Below are 23,643 nucleotides of genomic sequence, written 5' to 3'. Positions count from 1 at the left end.
TAGCTGCATCAAGTGAGGCAATGATTAAAGATGTAATCCCTTAAAAGCGAGTTGAGGGGGGGAGGAGAGGGAGGGGGGAGCTCATCAGACTATGGTAGCCAATGAATGGAACGTATCGGGAGGGAGGGGGGGCGAGGCCAAAAGGGTGAGCGACGGCGTGCAAGCGATTGTGCGCAAGCGGCTAATTACTGCACACGCCAACACAATGGAGCGATTATGCGCAAGCGGCCAACTGCCGCACACGCCAACACAATGGGCAGAGAGGGGGAGGGAAGCTCTAATATACATGATAAACAAAAGAACGAAAATGCCCATGTTAATACCAATGCTGGCTGAACAATGAAGAGAGTATGTGAGGGTCGCTAGCCCCCGCGATCCCTCCCTCGGTACCCCTAACGGCCGGGTTAACCTCATTACTCGCCCCCTCGCTGCTAGGCGAACCGCTGCTGCGTTCTTCACCCATGGGGTGAGAGCCGTCGCTCCAGGATTCCCCTCCCCCGCGGGTCCGCGTAGTAGGCATGTTTAATTACGTACGCGCACACCCACACACAGCTCTGCGCGGCACTCACTCAACCCTGACCACTCACGCTAGGATCGCGCACCTGTATTATACACGTCGTGAATGTGCGCGCACACACGCATACAGCTCCACACGCGATACCCACTCTTGCGCCGCTCTGCGCCGCGCTCGCCGCTCACGTTATGATCGCGCACCTGGGGTACGCTGATTACGCACGCCGCGAGCTTACGCATACACAGTACCACACGCGTTCACACTTATAACACGAGATCACACGAGGCCACGATCAGCTATTAATGATTTATTGTCTGCTACGTGGGACTGGTTGTTGAGTCAGTATGAATCGACGAGGCTGCCTACTCTACTAACCCGGAACCTATTCCCTATTTATCGTTCACGAAACACTTTTACCTCCTTACTCACGGTTTGAGGCACTCGACGTTCCGTGGGTTTTCCTCGCTGCTTGCCTCGACACGTCGCACGGACGTCCGGAGGGCAGAGCTGGGGCAGTCCTGGACGTTGGCTTCTCGGAGCAAGAGAGCGATTTCCCCTTTGCGCTCCCCATTTACCCTCCCTACCTCAAAGGGAATGCGACTCTGGACAATAGGCTCGCGACCCTCTCGCATCCGCACCGCCGTTCCGGGCGCTTTTGATATGCTACTTAATGCCCAACCTGCGCGGCGCAAATTCCAATCAATCCCTTTCTCACGCAGGCCCCCCCCCCATTATCGCAGTTTATGCGGCGGCGTCCGTCACAAAGGTGCGCCGTGGGAATTTGTGCACGGCTCCCCGCGTGACCCCGCTCTCCCGATTACTCATACTAACAGCCTTATCCTTTAACTCCCCTAACAATGGTGCTTGCGTGTTTTCTAATGATGCTCCTCCATCACAATGCTCATTCCCTCTGCCTGCCCCGTCGATACTTGCGTGTGTGGGGTGTGTGAGATGCGTTTCCCCCGCGGTGGCCGAGTGGCCCCTCGCTGCGACCTTGCAACCTTAAGGCCGGTCGCAGCGCCGCGGTGCAAAGTAGCGTCGGGGGAGGTCGTCCAATTCCCTGGTCGCCGGAAACCGTGAAAGTTTAATCCCGATAAGGGCTTCTCGGATAAAAACCGGTCGGCCAGGTGACCTCCCCACGGAGCTCTATGGGGGGGGGGGAATGCGTGCGGGTGTGTTCATGTGAGGTGAGGTGAGGGGGACGCGGGGTCGGCTCCGTCGCTTGGTGGTGGCGAGGTCTTAGATGGGGCGCCTGCTGAACGGCTTCGTGGCGGCGGCATGACATAGCCCCCCGAGGTGCTGGTCTCCGTCCCGGGTTGACTGGAGCACCTTGCTTGAGCCGCACCCACGAGGAAACGCTGCGGGGTCCGGGGGGTCCGTCCGGCCCTCGTGGCTGGTCTCGGGGTGGGTGGCTCCATCCTCTGCAGCTCCTGCGGCGGCCTCCTCCTCCACTCCAGCGGCTCTCCCTGTACCTCGGTACCTGCGGGCTGGGGTACAAACTCAGAAGCGGAGGGGTTTAGGGACCGTCATCCGCGCCGTCCCCTGGCGGGGTCGGGGCGTCTCGGGGGCCCGGCGGGGCCCATGTAGGGTGCGAGGCCCCCCAACACGAGGGGTGCGGGTACTCCGGGATTACGGGGCCTTCGAGTGACGGGGTTCTCTCTCGCCGGGGCCGCTTTCCACGGTTTTAAGCGGCGGACGTTGACCACCGTCTCTCGATCCCTCTCCCCGCCATAAATTAGTACCGTCCAGGGGGAGATCTGTCGCACCACGGTCCAGGGTCCCCGCCAGTAGGTCGTCAGTTTCCCCACCTGCCCGGCCCCGACGCGAGGGGTGTGTAGCCACACCTTAGCGCCTGTCAGGAATAAGGGGGGTTCCATGCGGGGTCGGGTGCCCTGTTCCTGCCGCCGATGCGCGGCTTCCCCTTGCGGGTATGCTCGGCCTCGGGCTTCTCGCAGGGTCTCCAACAGGTGTTCCACGGGGCGGCTTCCCTCCTCCGGCTGGGGGGAAGGGACGCCGAATAGCAGATCTGCGGGTAAACGAGACTCACGGCCGAACATCATTAAAAACGGGGTTTGTCCTGTCGACGTGTGTACGGTGGTGGCGTAGGCGAAAAGGGCGTAGGGGAGGTGTTCGTCCCAATCCCGTTGATTTGCGGCCGCCATACGTTTGAGTTTCCCCGCTAGGGTCTGATTCATGCGCTCCACCATACCGTTCGCTTGGGGGTGGTACGCTGTGGTTCGGTCCTTCTGGATTCCGAACTCTCGGCACAGTGCCTGGAACAACTCGGCCTCGAACTCGCTACCCTGGTCGGTGAGGACTCGTTCTGGGATCCCGTGCTTAAGTACGTAGTGTTCCACGAATGCCCGGGCCACCACCAAGGCCGTTTTATCAGGGATGGCCACTGCCACGGGGTAGCGGGTGAAATACTCTACTGCGACTAGGATATATCGGTTGCCTCGATGGGATCGCGGGAATGGCCCCTGTAGGTCAATCCCGACCAGCTGATTCGTGCGGCTGACGCGGAACGGCCTTAGGGGTACCTGGTATCGTGCCGGTTTCGGCCCGCACTGCTGACAGGCGCGGCAGCCCTGTACCCAGGCCGCCACGTCTTGTGCCAATTTGGGCCAGAGATACTGGCGACGCAGGGTCTCTCGAGTGCGTCGTTCCCCATCGTGGCCCCCGAGTGGGTGGTCATGCACCAGCCGAAGCAGCTGGGGTCGCACCTGGGCAGGAACACAGATGCACCCCGGCTGGCCGGCCTCGGTTAACTCCCGTACCACTCCGTTCTGCACACACAACCGGGCATACAAACCGCTCCAGGGTCCTGGTAGGGCGCTCTTTTCCTCCCGCAGTGCCGCCTCCACTGCCGCCAGATCGGGATCTCGCTGCTGGGTCTGTCTCAGCTGCTCGTCGTTCAGGCCCGGGAAGGCGCAGCCGACGTCCTCCTGGATCCGTCCGATCGGGTCCCGAGCCGCGGGTCCCGCGCTTGCCGTGCGGTCGACGGGATCCTCGGTGCCACCTGTGAGGGCCTCTGTGGCGCACACTGCACTCTCTCTCGCTGGGGGGGGGGTCAGTGGCCGCGGCCGCTCGGGGGTCCGTTGCCTGCCGGCAGCGTCCCCCCGTGAAGCACGGGCAGGCCTCCTCCGCCCTTGTCTCGGCGTCCACCGTGGGTCGCCTCGACAAGGCGTCCGCGTTTGCATGCGTCCGGCCAGCCCGATACTCGATTTGCAGGTTGTACTCCTGCAACTGCGCCAACCACCGGGCCATCTGCCCCCGCGGCTCCTTGAATGTAAGAAGGAACTGCAGAGCATAATGGTCAGTGCGTACGCGACATTTCCTGCCGTACAAATACGGCCGGAACTGCTTACATGCGAAAATCACGGCGTACAACTCTTGGCGGGTCACGCAATAGTTCAGCTCGGCCCCACTCAAGGTCCGGCTGGCGTACGCGATGACTCGTTCCGTCCCATCCTGTACCTGTGACAACACCGCGCCCAGCCCGCTGCTGCAGGCGTCGGTGTCCAAAATAAAATCGGTGGTAAAATCGGGGAAAGCGAGGGTGGGGGCGTGGGTGAGGTGGTCTTTGAGAGTGGTGAAGGCCGTCTGGCAGGCCCCCGTCCACTGGTAGGGGTGCTTAGGGGAGGTGAGTTGGGTGAGGGGGCGTGCAATCTCGCTGAATCCCTTTACAAATCGACGATAATAGGTGGCGAGCCCCAAAAATGATCTGATCTCCGTCAGATTCCTTGGCCGTGGCCACTCCACTACGGCGCGTACCTTCTCCGGATCGGTGTGCACACCTGCCTCGCTGACGCGATGCCCGAGGTACCCCACCTCGCGTTGTGCGATGTAACACTTACGTGGCTTGAGCTTGAGATGAGCCGCTCGCAGTCGCTGGAACACCTCTCGAAGCCTGGACCAATGCTCAGACAAAGATCTACTGAACACTATCACATCGTCCAAGTAAATCAGGCACTGTTCCCATTGCAAGCCCCGCATCACCAACTCCATCAGCCGCTGGAACGTCGCGGGCGCATTGGTGAGTCCGAACGGGAGTACTCGAAACTCGAATAGCCCCATCGGGGTGGTGAATGCGGTTTTCGGCCGATCCTCCTCCGCCATCTCCACCTGCCAGTACCCGGACGCGAGATCGAGGGTGGAAAAATATCGCGCTCCAGCGAGGCTGTCGAAGGTGTCGTTGATGCGGGGTATGGGGAAGGCATCGCCGAGCGTGACTGCATTTAGTTTACGGTAATCGACGCAGAACCGGGTTGACCCATCCTTTTTCGTCACTAGTACCACTGGGGCTGACCAGGGGCTCGCCGAGGGCTGAATTATGTTATCGCGAAGCATGTCCCCAACTGCCTCTTTGATTTGGGCGCGTTCGGGTGCGCCCACTCGGTACGCAGGGAGTTTGATGGGTCGGGCTGCACCGGTGTCAATTTGGTGCTTAACAAGATCGGTCCGACCCACGTCCGAGTCGTGTTCACTGAATACGTCGGCGTACTCCCGCAGTAACTCGCGCAGCCGATCGGCCTCTCCCTTAGGTAAATCCGCCCATGGTACATGTAACGCGTCGAGCAGGGGAATGACCTCGGCTCGGGGAGTCGGGCCGACTCGCCAGGCCAGGTCCTGGTCACCCTCAGAACGACCGGGGTCCTCAGCCCAGAGTGCGAACACCGAGTCGTTAGAGTGGCGTGCGTGCAGGGGGTGTACGGTGGCTATCGGGGTGCGCCGCCGCAGTATCGCTGGGGTACTGTGGGGGTTAAACATCCGCATAAACAATCGGTCCCCATCTGCGTTTACCAACGTGGCGGATCCCACGACCCCATACCGTTTTGCCAACTCCGGGTGAGGAGTTAGCATTACCTCTCCTGATGGTCGGAGCGTGGGGTCGGTGGGGGATGTTGCCACCGGCACCAGCATCTCGGTGAGCGGGCCGATGGTGACTGCCGTCGCCAGGATAGCGGCCACAGGTGCGAAGCGGGGGCGCGTCGGTTCTCGTCCCAAGAACGGTATCCGCTCGCCGTTGCTCTCCATGGTGGCGCATCGCTGGCGGGGTTGCACGTTGAGTCCTAGCCGTTCTAAGAGGTCGGTACCTGCGATACACTCGTGACACAACGCACTCGACACGTAGAACTCCTGGGTGCACACCTGACTGCCTATGCGGACCTCTAGGGTGGCTCTCCCCAGCAGCCCCATTCCGGCTCCGCTCGCCGTGTGCAGCGCGCGGTCCGGTGCCTGCAGGTGACGCACGTCGACCCCGATCGCGCTGCAGTGCGCTGCGCTCACGAGCGAGGCCACCGCCCCCGTGTCCAGCAGGATTCGGGTACACACTCCGTTTACCTCCCCTTCCACCAGCGACGTGGCCCCCGTGATCCCTGCCACCAGCTCCCGTAGCCAGTCGCCAGGAGTCACCGTTTCCGTGGGCGTTGTTGCTGGAACCTGTGTGGAGATCACTCGCTCGCCATTATTCTCATCATCGTCTATTTGTATCGGGACCGCGTCGATTGCACCCCTAGTTGGTCCGCTCTCTAGGGGGCGTTGGAGTTTAACCCCCGCGTCTGCCTAGCTCGGGTGATTTCAGGACAGTCCCTCACTAGATGCCCTCGGCGATCGCACATATAACATGCCCGGGGAGGGGGGGCGGCTCCGTAGTGGGCCCCCTGCCCGCTCCCTCTCCCAGTTTGTCGCTGCCTGGACTCCACCTCTAGTTGGGTTACCCTTCCCGTTAGCCCTCCCACCGTGGCGCGCAGCTCCCCCATCTCGGACTGGATGGCCTCAACGGAGGACTGCAGCTTGGTCATATTTTTATTCGCTTCCTCGCGTATATCTCCTATGCCAGCCTGTAACCCGGCTACCCACCCTGGGGTGGTCTCGCTAGGTCTCTGGGGCTCCCTTGCCCGTCCCCTTACTGCGATGGCGATCTCTTCCTCCTCGTCGGAGAGTAGGCTCGCCACGGCGCACTCTCGTCCCCTCCCTCGAGGCTGCGCGCGCTCACCTGAGAGTTTCTCGCATTTTCGCGCGCGCTCGACGAGGGTGTTAAAGGAGAGGCGTGCACCGTCTACATTTGGCTGCCACCACGGGGTGCGTGCCAAATATCGTTGGATTTTACCGGCGGCGAGGCCCTCAATTATTTTGGCCTCGTACTCTGGGTACGCGAGCTGGGTCAACATGCGTACATCCTCGGCGTAATCTCGCAGATCCTCGCCGGGTTGACGACGGCGTGCCTCTAAGGCCGCCTGCGCATCCTCCTCGTCATAGGCGCCGAAGCGACGTTCGAGTTCGCACATTAATTTTTCCCACTGATTTTGTGCGCTTGCGGGCAAAGCTTCCACAAAGTCAACTGCCCGCCCATCTAAATGTAACTCTAACTGCTGCAACGCCTCCTCATCTGACCACCCATTAACTTTTTTAGCCCCTCTGATGCTGCGGGCAAACGATTTCCATGATGGAATTCCTTTGCCCGTAAATGTGCATTTGATTTTAATCTGGGTTGGGGGGCCTCTTTCCCTTGGGGGTGCGGGGGATCGTCCCGTTTCTGACACCAATATGTGATGGTCGCTAGCCCCCGCGATCCCTCCCTCGGTACCCCTAACGGCCGGGTTAACCTCATTACTCGCCCCCTCGCTGCTAGGCGAACCGCTGCTGCGTTCTTCACCCATGGGGTGAGAGCCGTCGCTCCAGGATTCCCCTCCCCCGCGGGTCCGCGTAGTAGGCATGTTTAATTACGTACGCGCACACCCACACACAGCTCTGCGCGGCACTCACTCAACCCTGACCACTCACGCTAGGATCGCGCACCTGTATTATACACGTCATGAACGTGCGCGCACACACGCATACAGCTCCACACGCGATACCCACTCTTGCGCCGCTCTGCGCCGCGCTCGCCGCTCACGTTATGATCGCGCACCTGGGGTACGCTGATTACGCACGCCGCGAGCTTACGCATACACAGTACCACACGCGTTCACACTTATAACACGAGATCACACGAGGCCACGATCAGCTATTAATGATTTATTGTCTGCTACGTGGGACTGGTTGTTGAGTCAGTATGAATCGACGAGGCTGCCTACTCTACTAACCCGGAACCTATTCCCTATTTATCGTTCACGAAACACTTTTACCTCCTTACTCACGGTTTGAGGCACTCGACGTTCCGTGGGTTTTCCTCGCTGCTTGCCTCGACACGTCGCACGGACGTCCGGAGGGCAGAGCTGGGGCAGTCCTGGACGTTGGCTTCTCGGAGCAAGAGAGCGATTTCCCCTTTGCGCTCCCCATTTACCCTCCCTACCTCAAAGGGAATGCGACTCTGGACAATAGGCTCGCGACCCTCTCGCATCCGCACCGCCGTTCCGGGCGCTTTTGATATGCTACTTAATGCTCAACCTGCGCGGCGCAAATTCCAATCAATCCCTTTCTCACGCAGGCCCCCCCCCCCCATTATCGCAGTTTATGCGGCGGCGTCCGTCACAAAGGTGCGCCGTGGGAATTTGTGCACGGCTCCCCGCGTGACCCCGCTCTCCCGATTACTCATACTAACAGCCTTATCCTTTAACTCCCCTAACAATGGTGCCTGCGTGTTTTCTAATGATGCTCCTCCATCACAATGCTCATTCCCTCTGCCTGCCCCGTCGATACTTGCGTGTGTGGGGTGTGTGAGATGCGTTTCCCCCGCGGTGGCCGAGTGGCCCCTCGCTGCGACCTTGCAACCTTAAGGCCGGTCGCAGCGCCGCGGTGCAAAGTAGCGTCGGGGGAGGTCGTCCAATTCCCTGGTCGCCGGAAACCGTGAAAGTTTAATCCCGATAAGGGCTTCTCGGATAAAAACCGGTCGGCCAGGTGACCTCCCCACGGAGCTCTATGGGGGGGGGGGAATGCGTGCGGGTGTGTTCATGTGAGGTGAGGTGAGGGGGACGCGGGGTCGGCTCCGTCGCTTGGTGGTGGCGAGGTCTTAGATGGGGCGCCTGCTGAACGGCTTCGTGGCGGTGGCATGACAAGTACTGTTAAAAAATAACTGGGGATGTTAACACTCGGTAAAGTAAAGTTGATAACAACCACGCAAAAAAGACTTAATTACAATTTTTTGGACCATCTTATCTGACAGGCACTATTTTACTTTACTTTACCGAGTGTTAACATCCCCAGTTATTTTTTAACAGTACTCTCTTCATTGTTCAGCCAGCATTGGTATTAACATGGGCATTTTCGTTCTTTTGTCTATCATGTATATTAGAGCTTCCCTCCCCCTCTCTGCCCATTGTGTTGGCGTGTGCGGCAGTTGGCCGCTTGCGCATAATCGCTCCATTGTGTTGGCGTGTGCAGTAATTAGCCGCTTGCGCACAATCGCTTGCACGCCGTCGCCCACCCTTTTGGCCTCGCCCCCCCTCCCTCCCGATACGTTCCATTCATTGGCTACCATAGTCTGATGAGCTCCCCCCTCCCTCTCCTCCCCCCCTCAACTCGCTTTTAAGGGATTACATCTTGAATCATTGCCTCACTTGATGCAGCTAATCTGGCTGTGACGGTCCCACCTGATGACGGAGACTTGTGTTGCCTCCGAAACGTCGTGATTTTTTATTTGATTTTATTTTCATTCATTTTGATGTTTTGCCTACGTGACGTTACCGGAAAAAACCTAAGAATTTGATAATGTATGCACTGCGCCTTTTGGCGTCATCTGGTCCAACACCATGGACAGTGCATACATTATCAGAGTTGTGTTTTTTGTTTGCATTATGACTGCAGGTATTGTGGTCTATGCAAACATGACTCCTTGTAAAAAAAGGTGTCAGTTTTGTTGCCAGATAAAAGGGTAAAAAAACAATTATCAAGTCAATCGGTGTTTGGCTTCGTTGTGAAGGCGACCAATGGAGCTCGCTTCTTCGTGTTCTTCTTTTGGAGTTCCGCACAAATGCGGAGCTCTCAAACAGAAACATTTCCCCAATCATTTACAGCCCTTTTGCGCCGAATGACGGCCTCCCCCCACACACGTTCTTGGTCATGGGTGGGGAGTTTTGACTATACTTCACCACGCTGCGGGCTTTTGAAGGTCGGCAGGCCGCTCACCGATATTGGCCGCGAACCAGGAAACACACTGTGGGCTCGCGGGTTCACGACGCGGCGCGCTAACCACGGCACCGCGGCTTCTCTTTCCCGAGCGTTCACGCCTGTAAAGTATAACCGAAGCTTGGCCCTGAAAATAAGAGGAAGAAAAAAAACCCACTGTCATCTCGGTTTTTTCCGGATGGCAGGAATTTCTTTCCGCAACCTTGCGCGCGGTATTTCCTGAAAGTTGGCCCAAGCGTATCAAGTTGCATGCAGTAGGACGGCAGTTGTGTTGGCGTTTCGTAATAATCTGTGTGGCTGGAAGAGATAAAGATAAACTCTTTTTTCTACTTAAACTAAACTAAACAATTTACAACGAAAGTATTTTTTTGTATTTTACCAGGTAGGGCCCACTGAGCTATCGTGCTATTTTTCAGAAGCGACCTGGCAATCACAAATGATAAGCTCTACAAAGTGGCTTATCACGTGTCAATTTATTGCAGCCAAAAACAATGCGAGTTTCTAAACGTGGAGGGAAAAACCGAAGGACCCGGAGAAAAATCCACGCGACCACGGGGAGAGAGACGCTGTAAACTCCAAATATACAGCAGCAGGCGTCAGGGTCGGAATCAAACCAACGACCTCCTGTAAACCAGGCGAGGTAGTTGACATCTCGCAACCGTGGTGCCACTGTGAGGAAATCAACTGTGGATGTCCGATGGCAGAGGCTGCTTTCTTGCCACCACTGGCTCAGCACCACCACGTGTAGAGGAGCACTGTCGGCCCACTGCTCGTTTTGAGTTAAAGGGACACTGACTCGTTTGGAGACATGCCGTGTGTGTGTGTACGTGTGTGTGTACGTGTGTGTGTACGTGTGTGTGTGTACGTGTGTGTGTACGTGTGTGTGTGTACGTGTGTGTGTACGTGTGTGTGTACGTGTGTGTGTACGTGTGTGTGTGTACGTGTGTGTGTGTACGTGTGTGTGTACGTGTGTGTGTACGTGTGTGTGTGTACGTGTGTGTGTGTACGTGTGTGTGTGTACGTGTGTGTGTACGTGTGTGTGTACGTGTGTGTGTGTACGTGTGTGTGTGTACGTGTGTGTGTGTACGTGTGTGTGTACGTGTGTGTGTACGTGTGTGTGTGTACGTGTGTGTGTACGTGTGTGTGCGTGTGTGTGTACGTGTGTGTGTACGTGTGTGTGTACGTGTGTGTGTACGTGTGTGTGTACGTGTGTGTGCGTGTGTGTGTACGTGTGTGTGTGTACGTGTGTGTGTACGTGTGTGTGTACGTGTGTGTGTGTACGTGTGTGTGTGTACGTGTGTGTGTGTACGTGTGTGTGTACGTGTGTGTGTACGTGTGTGTGTACGTGTGTGTGTGTACGTGTGTGTGTACGTGTGTGTGCGTGTGTGTGTACGTGTGTGTGTACGTGTGTGTGTACGTGTGTGTGTACGTGTGTGTGTACGTGTGTGTGTACGTGTGTGTGTGTACGTGTGTGTACGTGTGTGTGTACGTGTGTGTGTACGTGTGTGTGTACGCGTGTGTGTGTACGTGTGTGTGTGTACGTGTGTGTGTGTACGTGTGTGTGTGTACGTGTGTGTACGTGTGTGTGTACGTGTGTGTGTACGCGTGTGTGTACGCGTGTGTGTACGCGTGTGTGTGTACGCGTGTGTGTGTACGTGTGTGTGTACGTGTGTGTGTGTACGTGTGTGTGTGTACGTGTGTGTGTACGTGTGTGTGTACGTGTGTGTGTACGTGTGTGTGTACGTGTGTGTGTGTACGTGTGTGTGTACGCGTGTGTGTACGTGTGTGTGTACGTGTGTGTGTGTACGTGTGTGTGTACGTGTGTGTGTGCGTGTGTGTGTACGTGTGTGTGTGTACGTGTGTGTGTACGTGTGTGTGTGTACGTGTGTGTGTACGTGTGTGTGTGTACGTGTGTGTGTACGTGTGTGTGTGTACGTGTGTGTGTGTACGTGTGTGTGTACGTGTGTGTGTGCGTGTGTGTGCGCGTGTGTGTACGCGTGTGTGTACGCGTGTGTGTACGCGTGTGTGTACGTGCGTGTGTGTACGTGCGTGTGTGTACGTGTGTGTGTGTACGTGTGTGTGTACGTGTGTGTGTGTACGTGTGTGTGTACGTGTGTGTGTACGTGTGTGTGTACGTGTGTGTGCGCGTGTGTGTGTACGTGTGTGTGTGTACGTGTGTGTGTACGTGTGTGTGTGTACGTGTGTGTGTACGTGTGTGTGTACGTGTGTGTGTGTACGCGTGTGTGTGCGCGTGTGTGCGCGTGTGTGTGTGTACGTGTGTGTGTGTACGTGTGTGTGTGTACGTGTGTGTGTACGTGTGTGTGTGTACGTGTGTGTGTACGTGTGTGTGTACGTGTGTGTGTGTACGCGTGTGTGTACGCGTGTGTGTACGCGTGTGTGTACGTGTGTGTGTGTACGTGTGTGTGTGTACGTGTGTGTGTGTACGTGTGTGTGTGTACGTGTGTGTGTACGTGTGTGTGTGCGTGTGTGTGTACGTGTGTGTGTACGTGTGTGTGTGTACGTGTGTGTGTGTACGTGTGTGTACGTGTGTGTGTACGTGTGTGTGTACGTGTGTGTGTACGCGTGTGTGTACGCGTGTGTGTGTACGCGTGTGTGTGTACGTGTGTGTGTACGTGTGTGTGTGTACGTGTGTGTGTACGTGTGTGTGTGCGTGTGTGTGTACGTGTGTGTGTGTACGTGTGTGTGTACGTGTGTGTGTACGTGTGTGTGTACGTGTGTGTGTACGCGTGTGTGTACGTGTGTGTGTGTACGTGTGTGTGTACGTGTGTGTGTGCGTGTGTGTGTACGTGTGTGTGTGTACGTGTGTGTGTACGTGTGTGTGTGTACGTGTGTGTGTACGTGTGTGTGTGTACGTGTGTGTGTACGTGTGTGTGTGTACGTGTGTGTGTGTACGTGTGTGTGTACGTGTGTGTGTGCGTGTGTGTGCGCGTGTGTGTACGCGTGTGTGTACGCGTGTGTGTACGTGTGTGTGTACGTGTGTGTGTGTACGTGTGTGTGTGTACGTGTGTGTGTACGTGTGTGTGTACGTGTGTGTGTACGTGTGTGTGTGTACGTGTGTGTGTGTACGTGTGTGTGTACGTGTGTGTGTACGTGTGTGTGTACGTGTGTGTGTACGTGTGTGTGTACGTGTGTGTGTACGTGTGTGTAGGGGAGCGGTAGTGTATCGGTTAGCTCGTGCTACGAATACAGCCCAATGGGCATTGGATTCATGGGAAAAACAAAGTGGTGGCATCAACTATCAGCTCAAATTCAAATCCTAATGAACATCGAAACTTATCATAAACGCCAATTTATCTCTCCGATATCTGCACGGTCAGCATTTCTCTTCTCTCATTTGACTACCATCTCTATTGTTGTCCACATTTCTCTCATCCCACTACATCTCTGGCTCTTGGCAAACAGTACAGTATATCTCTTCATCCCTATACGTCCATTGAATCTGGGCCTCCAATAAACCAGCAACACTGATGAGAGGGATGAAGGCTACCCGGTGGTGAAGAACAACAACCGGGCGGCAACCACAACAGAACAACAACCGGGCGGCAGCAACCAGAGGTGGGACAAAGTCATTGTTATGCAAGTCCAAGTCGAGTCGCAAGTCATCAAATTCATGACTCGAGTCTGACTCGAGTCCAAGTCACATGACTCGAGTCCACATCTCATAGGTGGGACAAAGTCATTGTTATGCAAGTCCAAGTCGAGTCGCAAGTCATCAAATTCATGACTCGAGTCTGACTCGAGTCCAAGTCACATGACTCGAGTCCACACCTCTGGCAGCAACAACAGAACAACAACCGGGCGGCAGCCACATCAGAACAAAAACCGAGCGGCAGCCACAACAGAACAACAACCGGGCAGCAGCCACAACAGAACAACAACCGGGCAGCAGCCACAACAGAACAACAACCGGGCAGCAGCCACAACAGAACAACAACCGGGCGACAGCCACAACAGAACAACAACCGGGCAGCAGCCACAACAGAACAACAACCGGGCAGCAGCCACAACAGAACAACAACCGGGCGACAGCCACAACAGAACAACAACCGGGCAGCAGCCACAACAGAACAACAACCGGGCAGCAGCCACAACAGAACAACAACCGGGCAGCAGCCACAACAGAACAACAACCGGGCAGCAGCCACAACAGAACAACAACCGGGCGACAGCCACAACAGAACAACAACCGGGCAGCAGCCACAACAGAACAACAACCGAGCGGCAGCCACAACAGAACAACAACCGGGCAGCAGCCACAACAGAACAACAACCGGACGACAGCCACAACAGAACAACAACCGGGCAGCAGCCACAACAGAACAACAACCGGGCAGCAGCCACAACAGAACAACAACCGGGCGACAGCCACAACAGAACAACAACCGGGCAGCAGCCACAACAGAACAACAACCGGGCAGCAGCCACAACAGAACAACAACCGGGCAGCAGCCACAACAGAACAACAACCGGGCGACAGCCACAACAGAACAACAACCGGGCAGCAGCCACAACAGAACAACAACCGGGCAGCAGCCACAACAGAACAACAACCGGGCGACAGCCACAACAGAACAACAACCGGGCAGCAGCCACAACAGAACAACAACCGGGCAGCAGCCACAACAGAACAACAACCGGGCAGCAGCCACAACAGAACAACAACCGGGCGACAGCCACAACAGAACAACAACCGGGCAGCAGCCACAACAGAACAACAACCGGGCGACAGCCACAACAGAACAACAACCGGGCAGCAGCCACAACAGAACAACAACCGAGCGGCAGCCACAACAGAACAACAACCAGGCAGCAGCCACAACAGAACAACAACCGGACGACAGCCACAACAGAACAACAACCGGGCAGCAGCCACAACAGAACAACAACCGGGCAGCAGCCACAACAGAACAACAACCGGGCAGCAGCCACAACAGAACAACAACCGGGCAGCAGCCACAACAGAACAACAACCGGGCAGCAGCCACAACAGAACAACAACCGGGCAGCAGCCACAACAGAACAACAACCGGACGACAGCCACAACAGAACAACAACCGGGCGACAGCCACAACAGAACAACAACCGGGCAGCAGCCACAACAGAACAACAACCGGGCAGCAACCACAGCCGGCAGAGTGGCGCTGTGCTGATCATGGCTGTCAGTGATCATGGCTGTCTGTGTGATATATATTCTTGGTTGTTTTGGTAAAGTCACATAGAAGGGAAATAATAAAATAAAATAAATATCAAACAATAAAATTATCATGACGTTTCGACTGCAACACAAGCAATGAGATGTTAACTACCTCGCCTGGTATACAGGAGGTCGTGGGTTCGATCTCGACCCTGACGCCTGCTGCTGTATATTTGGAGTCTGTGGTGTCTCTCTCATCATCATCATCACGGTGGCTAGGAGATGTTAACTACCTCGCCTGTTATACAGGAGGTCGTGGGTTCGATCCCGACCCTCACGCCCGCTGCTGTATATTTGGAGTGCGGTGTCTCTCTCTCTCATCATCAACATCATGGTGGCTGTGAGATGTTAACTACTTCGCCTGGTATACAGGAGGTCGTGGGTTCAATCTCGACCCTGACGCCTGCTGCTGTATATTTGGAGTCTGCGGTGTCTCTCGCCCCGTGGTCACGTGGATTTTTCACCGGATCCTCCGGTTTTCCCCCCACATTTAGAATCAGCGTCACGGCGTTTAAAGAGTATTTGGCTGCAATAAATGTCCACGTGATAATAAGCCACTTTGTCGAGCTATCATTTGTGTCAGCCAGGTCGCTTCTGGAAGAAAAAAAAATATCTCAGTGGGCCTTACCTGGTAAAAAATTGTTTTTTAAATAGTTTCAATAATGATGATGATAACGATGTGAAGCCACTGTGTTGGTGTCTGCAGCCACTGAAGAGGCAAGGATGCCCAGGAGGGGCGTGTTGACGTTGGTCGTGATCGCCGCCGCCCTCTTGTTTTGTAAGTAACCCACGCACACTCTCTTCTCTCTCCGCGGGAATTATCAACGGCGAGCAGCGTGAGTCATCGGTGAATACGACTTATTTTATTTTTTAAACCACGTTTTCCCCTTTTCCCAGAGTTATATCCCAATCACGCCAGTGGCCGTGACATGTAAGATGTAAGACGTTCCCCGTCACAACGATCGCAGTGCCAAGTGTACCACCTCGTGTCATTTTCTTTTTTAGCCATACCATTACACACCCTACAGAGAACATTCATTTCATCGCAATGCAACCAACGCTTTTATATTTCAGAGCGGGAACAAACCCATATTCAGGGCAAATCCATAATTGCAACATCATTGTTGTTATATTCTTGGTTCTTTCGGTAAAGTAAAATGTTCTTGCTGTGCTGTGGGTGATGATTGCTTGTGTTGCAGTCGAAACGTCGTGAGAATTTTTATTGTTTTATATTAATATTATTTTATTATTTCCCTTCTACGTGACTTTACCGAAAGAACCAAGAATATGAATCCCTGCAGTCACGAAAGCTTTAAATCATCATTGTTTTTGTTGCGCAGTTATTGATGACTGGGTTGAGACGAGACCATCATCAACTCGGCGTACGTGAGATCCAGGAGCAATCACAGTTGGCCGTCTATGTTTCAACACGGGGACTCCAGCACTGCGAGTTCAGTGCATTGAGGCCCTTAGCCAACACTCCCTTAACAATAAAACAAAAAGCGTAGGTCACGTGTGCTGGCGTCATGGTCCATATCTGTGACAAAGAGCTTCATAGCTCATCGGATTCCTCCAGTCTAAATAGAGATTCCGATTTTTACTCATTTGAAGCATTTCTTGCAACTTCGAATAACCAAAAGGAACAGCGGCCTCTACTGACCGACTAATGCCCTCTGCAGGCCGGCGCTGCGTTACATTGTCACACAGGGACAGCTGCCGTCAGGGGGTCCCCCAAGGCGAATAAACCCTGGGAAACTTCAGCTGGGCGATGGAATGATTGCGAGGCTCTTTGACATTCTGTGGTATTCTTGTCTTTGGTGGTCGTGTGTTGTTGCTGCTGCTTTTGTTGTTTAAACTTCGTATTTTGTTTTGTTACCACCCCTCCATAATGCATCGTGGATGTTCCCCAGTCAATCCAGCTTCCTTCCGCATGAGAAAACACACAGGAGGGAATTGGCCAACATCCCAACACAAAATACCATCCAAACAGTCTCGCGACTGGGACGATGGCCCAGAATAATGAAGGGGTTAAATCTAAAGGTACAGCCCTGCAATGGCTTACACACGCCACTGCGGGCAGAACGACTTCCACTGCAGGGGAGCTGTAGTGAGCGCCTCTTGAGGATATTTCGGCCGACTCTTCTACCCACGACCGGCCTACCGAACAGCTGCGCTGCACGCGGTGTACGATGCCGCTGCGAGGACAGAAGTGATCTGTGCCACGAATGAGAGCTCAACGAAGTGGCTTATTTCTAGCAGTCGAATACGCTCAATGCATGTTTATAAATGTGGAGGGAAAAAGCGGAGGACCCGGAGAAAAATCCAAATATACAGCAGGCGTCAGGGTCTGTATCGAACTCACGACCTCCTGCGTACCAGGTGAGGTAGCTAACATCTCGTCACTGTGGTGCCCTGCCTCTTGCTTCAACTGCCGCGCCGGGAGAACAAACCGACCCGGTGACCTCTGGTTGAACCGATGACCCCTGGAAATACAGTGCGCGAACCGTTACAACCACGGCAGCGTAACACGTGCGTGTCTCTAATTATACCCCTGCGTTCTTGCGAACAGAAGAACGTTTTACGTATTATTTTGTTGTCTTTGTTGTTGTCCTCAACAGACTTCAAGTTCCTGCACGTGCGCCTGCACGTCGGCGGTGCCCGGGCGCTGGGCTTGGGCGGCCTCGGCGCGCCGCGCGCGCAACCGGCGCTCAACGCGACGTGGTGGGGCGCCCCCGTCGTGTGGAGCGCCGGCGGCGGCGCCGCCGTATCGCGCGGCAACGACGACGACGACGTCGCGTCGGTGGGCCTCGTCACCTTCGCCGTGGGCGGCTACGTCGAGCACCTGAGCCACTTCCTGGAGTCGGCCGAGCGCTTCTTCATGCGCGGCCACGCCGTCACCTACTACGTCCTCACCGACAACGCGCGCGCCGTGCCCGCCTTCGTGCCGGCCCCCGGGCGCCGCCTCAAGGCCCTGTTCGTGGCCGAGCGGCCCGAGGGGCGGCACCTGCGGCGCGCTCGCATGTCGCTGCTGGCCGGCGTCGTGCAGGAGCTCGTCGCGGACGAGGAGCGCTTCGTGTTCTGCGCCGACGTGGACCTGGTCTTCGTGGACGAGGTCGGGCCGGAGGTGCTCGGGAGCCTGGTGGCCACGCTGCACCCGGGGTTCTTTGCGAAGCCGAGGAGGCTCTTCCCGTACGAGAGGAGGTCCGCCTCGGCGGCGCGCGTGGGCCGCCACGAGGGAGACTTCTACTTCACCTCCGAGCTGTTTGGCGGCCGCTGCAAGGACGTGTTCGCCTTGGCCCAGGCGTGCGCGGCGAGCATCACTCACGACTCCCTGAGCGACCTGGACGCTCGGCACTTGGACGAGAGCCACCTCAACAAGTACCTTGTCCTCAACAAACCGACCAAGATCCTCTCGCCGGAATACTGCTGGCCCATCGGCAGGGAGAGGTCGTCGGAGATGCCGATGAAGAGGGTTCTCTCCCTGCGGATAGATTCTCCCCCCACCGTCTCCGCAATTGACATTGATTGATTATTTTATAGTCTCTTACCGCTTCACGCAATAGCGCATGACCACTTGCGTCGCTGTTCACTTACGTTAGACGAATTAAAATAGCTTTGACTTTTGGCTGCTTTTTGTAAGTGTACTTATTTTAATTGTGGCGATTTGAGCGGCGTTTCCCGTGTACGGCTTTGCAGCTTTAAAGGGCGGCTCTTTTTCAGTCGCCGTTAGCTGTCGACAAAAGCCAAATGTTAAAGCGGCGCACTAAAGCTGTACGAGTTGGTACCAGTACTTCTCACGCGAGTTGAAATGCACTCTGGGAAGTTACATTTGCTTTTGCACGGCGGCGACTTTGCCGGGGTAGAGCCAGCTTTTGTAAAACAATGGCACGGAGAAGGGGGGGTAGCCTCTTGTTTGGGCTCCAAGCAATGTGGCTTCCGCATTAACCCCGAGCAGAGATACGGCCCTTAAAAGTCTCTCTCATGGGGTTTTTAAAATTGTGGCTTTTTTGCGTTTCTATAAAAATGTCAAAGATAGCACGCTTTGCTGCACAAATAGAAATGTCTCGAGCAATGAACACAACAGCTGTGCCTTTTTAGCTAAGAAACAGAGGGGGGGGGGGGGTGCCCCAGCGTAGTAAGGGTTACTAGAGAACTGAAATTAGAATACAGAGGTCGCCCGGTTCAACTCCATCTCCCGGCTCGGCAATCAAAACAAAGGGGCGAGTTTCTCAAATCCAACCCATCCCCTCTGTCGCCCCAGCAGTAGAAGCGGGTTCACCAAAGTCGATCGGCAACTTTCATGTGGTGGGGTAAAGTGTAGGTATCGACACCTCTTTAAAAAATGTCTGATCAGCGTGGAAGAGTAGACCAAATAACCGCCCCCCCCCCCCACCAGAGCTTCCGCTAGCGGAGGCCGTTCCGCCCAACAGTGGCGTAAAACGAGGAATTGCGGGGCTGCACCTTTAAATGAGAGACGAGGGCAAACGAACCACGTGGGCAGTGACGTGGGCGGCCGTGCCGTTTGGACGTTGGCGTGGAATTCACAACTAAAACTCCACGGGAAACGGTTACCGGGGCTGGTAACCGATAATGAGATTGGTTACCGGTTCGGAGGTTGTCATTTACCAGCCCTAGTCTCTTTCCGTTATGATCCTAAAAAAATATATATTTACAATATTTATTTGCAGCACGCTGTTGGAATATAAATTTTTGGAAATCTTTAAAAAAAATGCATTTACAGCACAGGATGATCCATGTATAGATACCCCACTGATTCTCATGAACTCTCTTCTCAACAGCTGATTGAATGCTGTGAAAGGAAAGTGATGTCTCCCGCATTGTACATAGGAGAGCATTGATAGTTTTAATAAGTCGTATTGATATTGATGGGAGGCGTGTAGAGGATTTTAAATAAAATGTTGTTTTCTCTGTGCAGTAAATTATCCGGGTCATGTTAGTGGGGTATCTATAAATGGATCGCCTTGTATAATCTCATGAATATTTTTGTTCCGGTGTCAACCTACTCAGACATTCCAACTCAGGCCACTGGTCCTGTTTTTTCTCCCAGGTACGTCGTCTTATTAATGTAGTTTCCCGGAAAAAATCTGTAACCGGGTCTTAATTTCTCACGCATTATATTCCAGAAAGCTCTGCTAGACTTGCTTGGAGTAGAGAGTATTGCCATAAGGCATTATAACTAGAGAACAAGGTACACCTAGCCATAATAATCCTCTATTATTGTACTCTGTATTCTTATAATCCTTTGAACAGGTTTATTAAAACTGACATGAAAATAAGGCAAGATGGATGTGACGTGTCATTTAATTCCCAGAACGGTGTTGCAAACTTTTACAGTTGAAATTAATCACTGCCTGTAAGTCTTGCAGCGACATTACAACAAGTGCTGGTTTTGTGTCATTTGCATGATGATGTACTGTGCTGTATATATATATTTTGCATAAAAAATATTTCACCTGGAAAATCCCTTGAGATGAAACATCTCATTTGCATTGGAGTCCAGTTCTTCTGTTGTCGCATTGCAACAACAATAACAGTCGCCACGAAGTGACGGTGACGTCACCACAGCGCTTGTGCCAGGCTAGGTGCACCTCGAGGCCACGTCAAGTGTCGAAGGCTCGCTGGCAGGAGGGCACGGGCCAGACCCAGGTGTTATAGGTTGACCGACTGAGATGACTGACGGACGGATGCCTTACGTAGCATGTGTAGCCACCGCGTCCTGACACCCAACAGCAATTTTAAATATATAGCCTATACAATACAATGTATTTATACAATAAATATCGCAGGCAGTCAAACACTTGCGTCAATAAATTACTTGTAAGATTGTATACACCGCCGGCTCACGTACAATGCTCTCCGGAGCCGTAACAAATGCAGATGTCGTGCAAGTGAGTTTTAATATAACATTATAAAGAGCTTGAGAGGAAATTCTTGGTTGTTTCGGTAAAGTCACGTAGATAGAAAATAAAAAATAAAGTAAATAATCAAAGCTTTAAAACCCTGCCAGCCAGATAGAAAATAAAAATACAATAAAAAATAAATTAAACATAAAAGCAAAAAAACCCTGCCAGCCAGGGTTTTTTTTTGCTTTAATTTACAAAAAAACTTTTTTATTTTCTATCTACGTGACTTTACCGAAAGAACCAAGAATATGAATTCCTGCAGCCACGAAAGTTTTAAGTCAGAGCTTGAGACTGCCGGGGATTTATCAAAGACACGCCATCTCCCCGCCTGTGCAAGCGTTGCGAGCCACATCTTTCACTTCTTCCCGTCGATGTGTGTGGTTGTCTGTCCTTTTGAACCCTCCAGAGGTTGGCGACCCACCCCCCTCAGCCTCCCACCGACGCCTGAATGTGCTCGCAATTACCAGCGTGGGGCGCTCCGGGCTCTCGGAGCGTCTCACAGCGGCAGACAGCAAACTCCATCACCACCACCACCACCCCTCTGGGTGTTGAATAACACGATTTCTTTGTTCCTGGATACCAAGTGTTATTTTCTATACTCTTTGGTTCTTTCTAATTGCTTATGTCTCAAAAGTATAGAACATGGCTATTATTCCCCACAAACTTTGCTTTTGTGACCAGGACTTTATGTGAAGGAATGACACACATGCATACCACGTTTTCTCATTGAAAATAGGCAAATTTCAAAATATCAATGTCCTGGTCACAAAAGCAAAGTTTGTGGGGAATAATAGCCGTTGTATGTACATTTGAGACACAAGTAATTAGGAAATAACACTCATTACCCAGGAACAAAAAAATAATAAATTAGTTACACTTATTAATGGAGTGGATTATTAACTTTGCTTTTGTGGCCTGGTCACAAAAGCTAAGTTTGTGGGGAATAATAATTATAATAATAGCCATTTCTTGTACCTTTGAGGCATAAGCAATTGTAAAATAACACTTACTACGGACTCAATATTTGAGGGAAGAAAGAGCCATAAATCCAGTGGTCTTCACACAGCCAGGGCCAGTCGACACCCTCCCCCCCCCCCATTGACACCCTCGCTTTGCTGAAAGGCTTTCCGAAAAACGACGTCGCTGGCTGATTAGCATTTTAAAAGGGAATTGTTAAAGGGGCCATCACTGCCGAAGTTTTTTTTTCCTTCTTAGGCATAGCTTCCCCTGTATGATTATTTAGATGATTTTGTTGCTGAAATAAATGTCCAAATGATGAGCCACTTTTTTGAGATATCGTTTGTGGCCAGCTCGCTTTTGAAGAATAAGTTAATACATTCTAGATTTGAAGTTTTCGTCACTGCAAGGATCCGTACTCTTTTGTTCTTTCGGTAAAGTCACGTAGGTGAAAAATAAAATAAAAATAAATAAAAGTAAATGATTTAATTTACTTTTATTTAAAATAAAATAAAAGTAAATGATTTAATGTACTTTTTTTAAAATAACTAAAAGTTAATTATTTCATTTACTTTTATTTATATTTTATTTTAAACGATTTCATTAACTTTTATTTATTTTTATTTATTTTTTCACCTACGTGACTTTACCGAAAGAACCAAAGAGTAATACGTTAATACCTCGGCGGGCTTTGTCTGGTAGGATGGGGTTTAGTTTTATTTGCATGTGTTTGGGTGATTTGTTTACCTTTCTTGTACCTTGCACACCTATCATGGTTTTATTTTGTTTGTTGTAACGTTCCTACCCCGTGCCCCGACTGGACATCGATGACAAAGCGCTTTATAGCTCATCGGATTCCTCCAGTATCAATAAATATTCTGAAATTCTTCTGAAATATTCTAATCAAGACGCGAACGGGGTTTTTGGACCGTCATTGATCAAACCGAGAAAGTACAGCGCTGTGACTTCGTATCGATTGCAGTTTGCCTCAGCGCTATAATAATGATTACCAATAAACAGTCGCATTTAATAGTAGCTGGCTTTGCCGTTGACAGCCGGAGTGTTGAAACCGGCTTAAGAGTGTGTCAGCTTCGACAGAATGTTGTTATGAAACGTCACCGAGGGTAGGGATACAAGCTGATTTTACCGCAAACGAATTTTTGAGGCAAACAGGATTTGTAGTAGTATTATTATTTATTTAAATTTGTGCGTGTTTATTCTGTGATTCATTGTAGCCCAACCCTACCAATATACAACATTTCATGTTTTTATATATAGAACATTATATATAGAACATTTCGTTGTGATTATGTATATACCGTATACATTTAATTGGCAGCTGCCCATTATTAACACAGTTTAACACGTAGGCTTTCGTGACCAATATAATCCATAATAGAGGTTTTTTGGGTTCGATCACGTAAATATATAAATGTGTCGTTAAACCCGCCACCACCCGACACAGCCAACTAGTAAGGGTTGTCACGTAAACAGAACGTGGCCAATTCGTCACTAGTACAGCAACACCGATGACTTGGCTCTCCAACACACCCTCGTGCACCTAGCCTGGCACAAGAAGGCTTGGCTCTCCAACACACCGGTGTTGCTGTACCAGAGACGAATTTGCCACGTTCTTCAGCATTTTCTTGATGTGGTTGTCCCACCTGATGAGGATTGCTTGTGTTGCGATCGAAACGTCGTGATTTGTTTTATTTTATTTCTACCTACGTGACTTTACCGAAAGAACCAAAGAGTATGGAATTCAGTAATAGGTTTTTACCCCTTTCAACTGGTACAAAAACTGACACCTTTATACAAGGGGTCATGTTTGCAATAACCACAACACAAGCAGTCAAAATGCAAACAAAAAGAAACAACACTGATGATGATAATGATATGCACTGTCCTTGAAGTTGATTGGTCCACACCCGAGACAGCTTTTCTTAGAGCCTAGTCTCCATTGG

At 52.6% G+C, this 23,643-nt stretch overlaps 1 protein-coding gene across 2 annotated transcripts in view; it reads left to right on the top strand.

Moving 5' to 3' along the window:
* Positions 1-20,280, top strand: part of LOC144731571 (globoside alpha-1,3-N-acetylgalactosaminyltransferase 1-like) — a 43,138-nt gene extending 22,858 nt beyond the window's left edge. For both annotated transcript variants that reach the window (XM_078612718.1, XM_078612720.1), the window contains 2 exons: positions 15,505-15,576; positions 17,417-20,280. In XM_078612718.1, coding sequence (XP_078468844.1) covers positions 15,522-15,576; positions 17,417-18,327 — 966 coding nt within the window. In that variant the 5' untranslated portion in view covers positions 15,505-15,521 and the 3' untranslated portion in view covers positions 18,328-20,280. The remainder of the gene's footprint in view (positions 1-15,504; positions 15,577-17,416) is intronic.
* The last annotated feature ends 3,363 nt before the right edge of the window (positions 20,281-23,643 follow it).

The sequence above is a fragment of the Lampetra planeri genome, chromosome 39 (assembly GCF_965212315.1).
Source record: "Lampetra planeri chromosome 39, kcLamPlan1.2.h2, whole genome shotgun sequence".
NCBI lineage: Eukaryota > Metazoa > Chordata > Hyperoartia > Petromyzontiformes > Petromyzontidae > Lampetra > Lampetra planeri.
The sequence above is the reverse complement of the archived record's forward strand: the minus strand, read 5'-3'. Positions and strand labels throughout refer to the sequence as shown.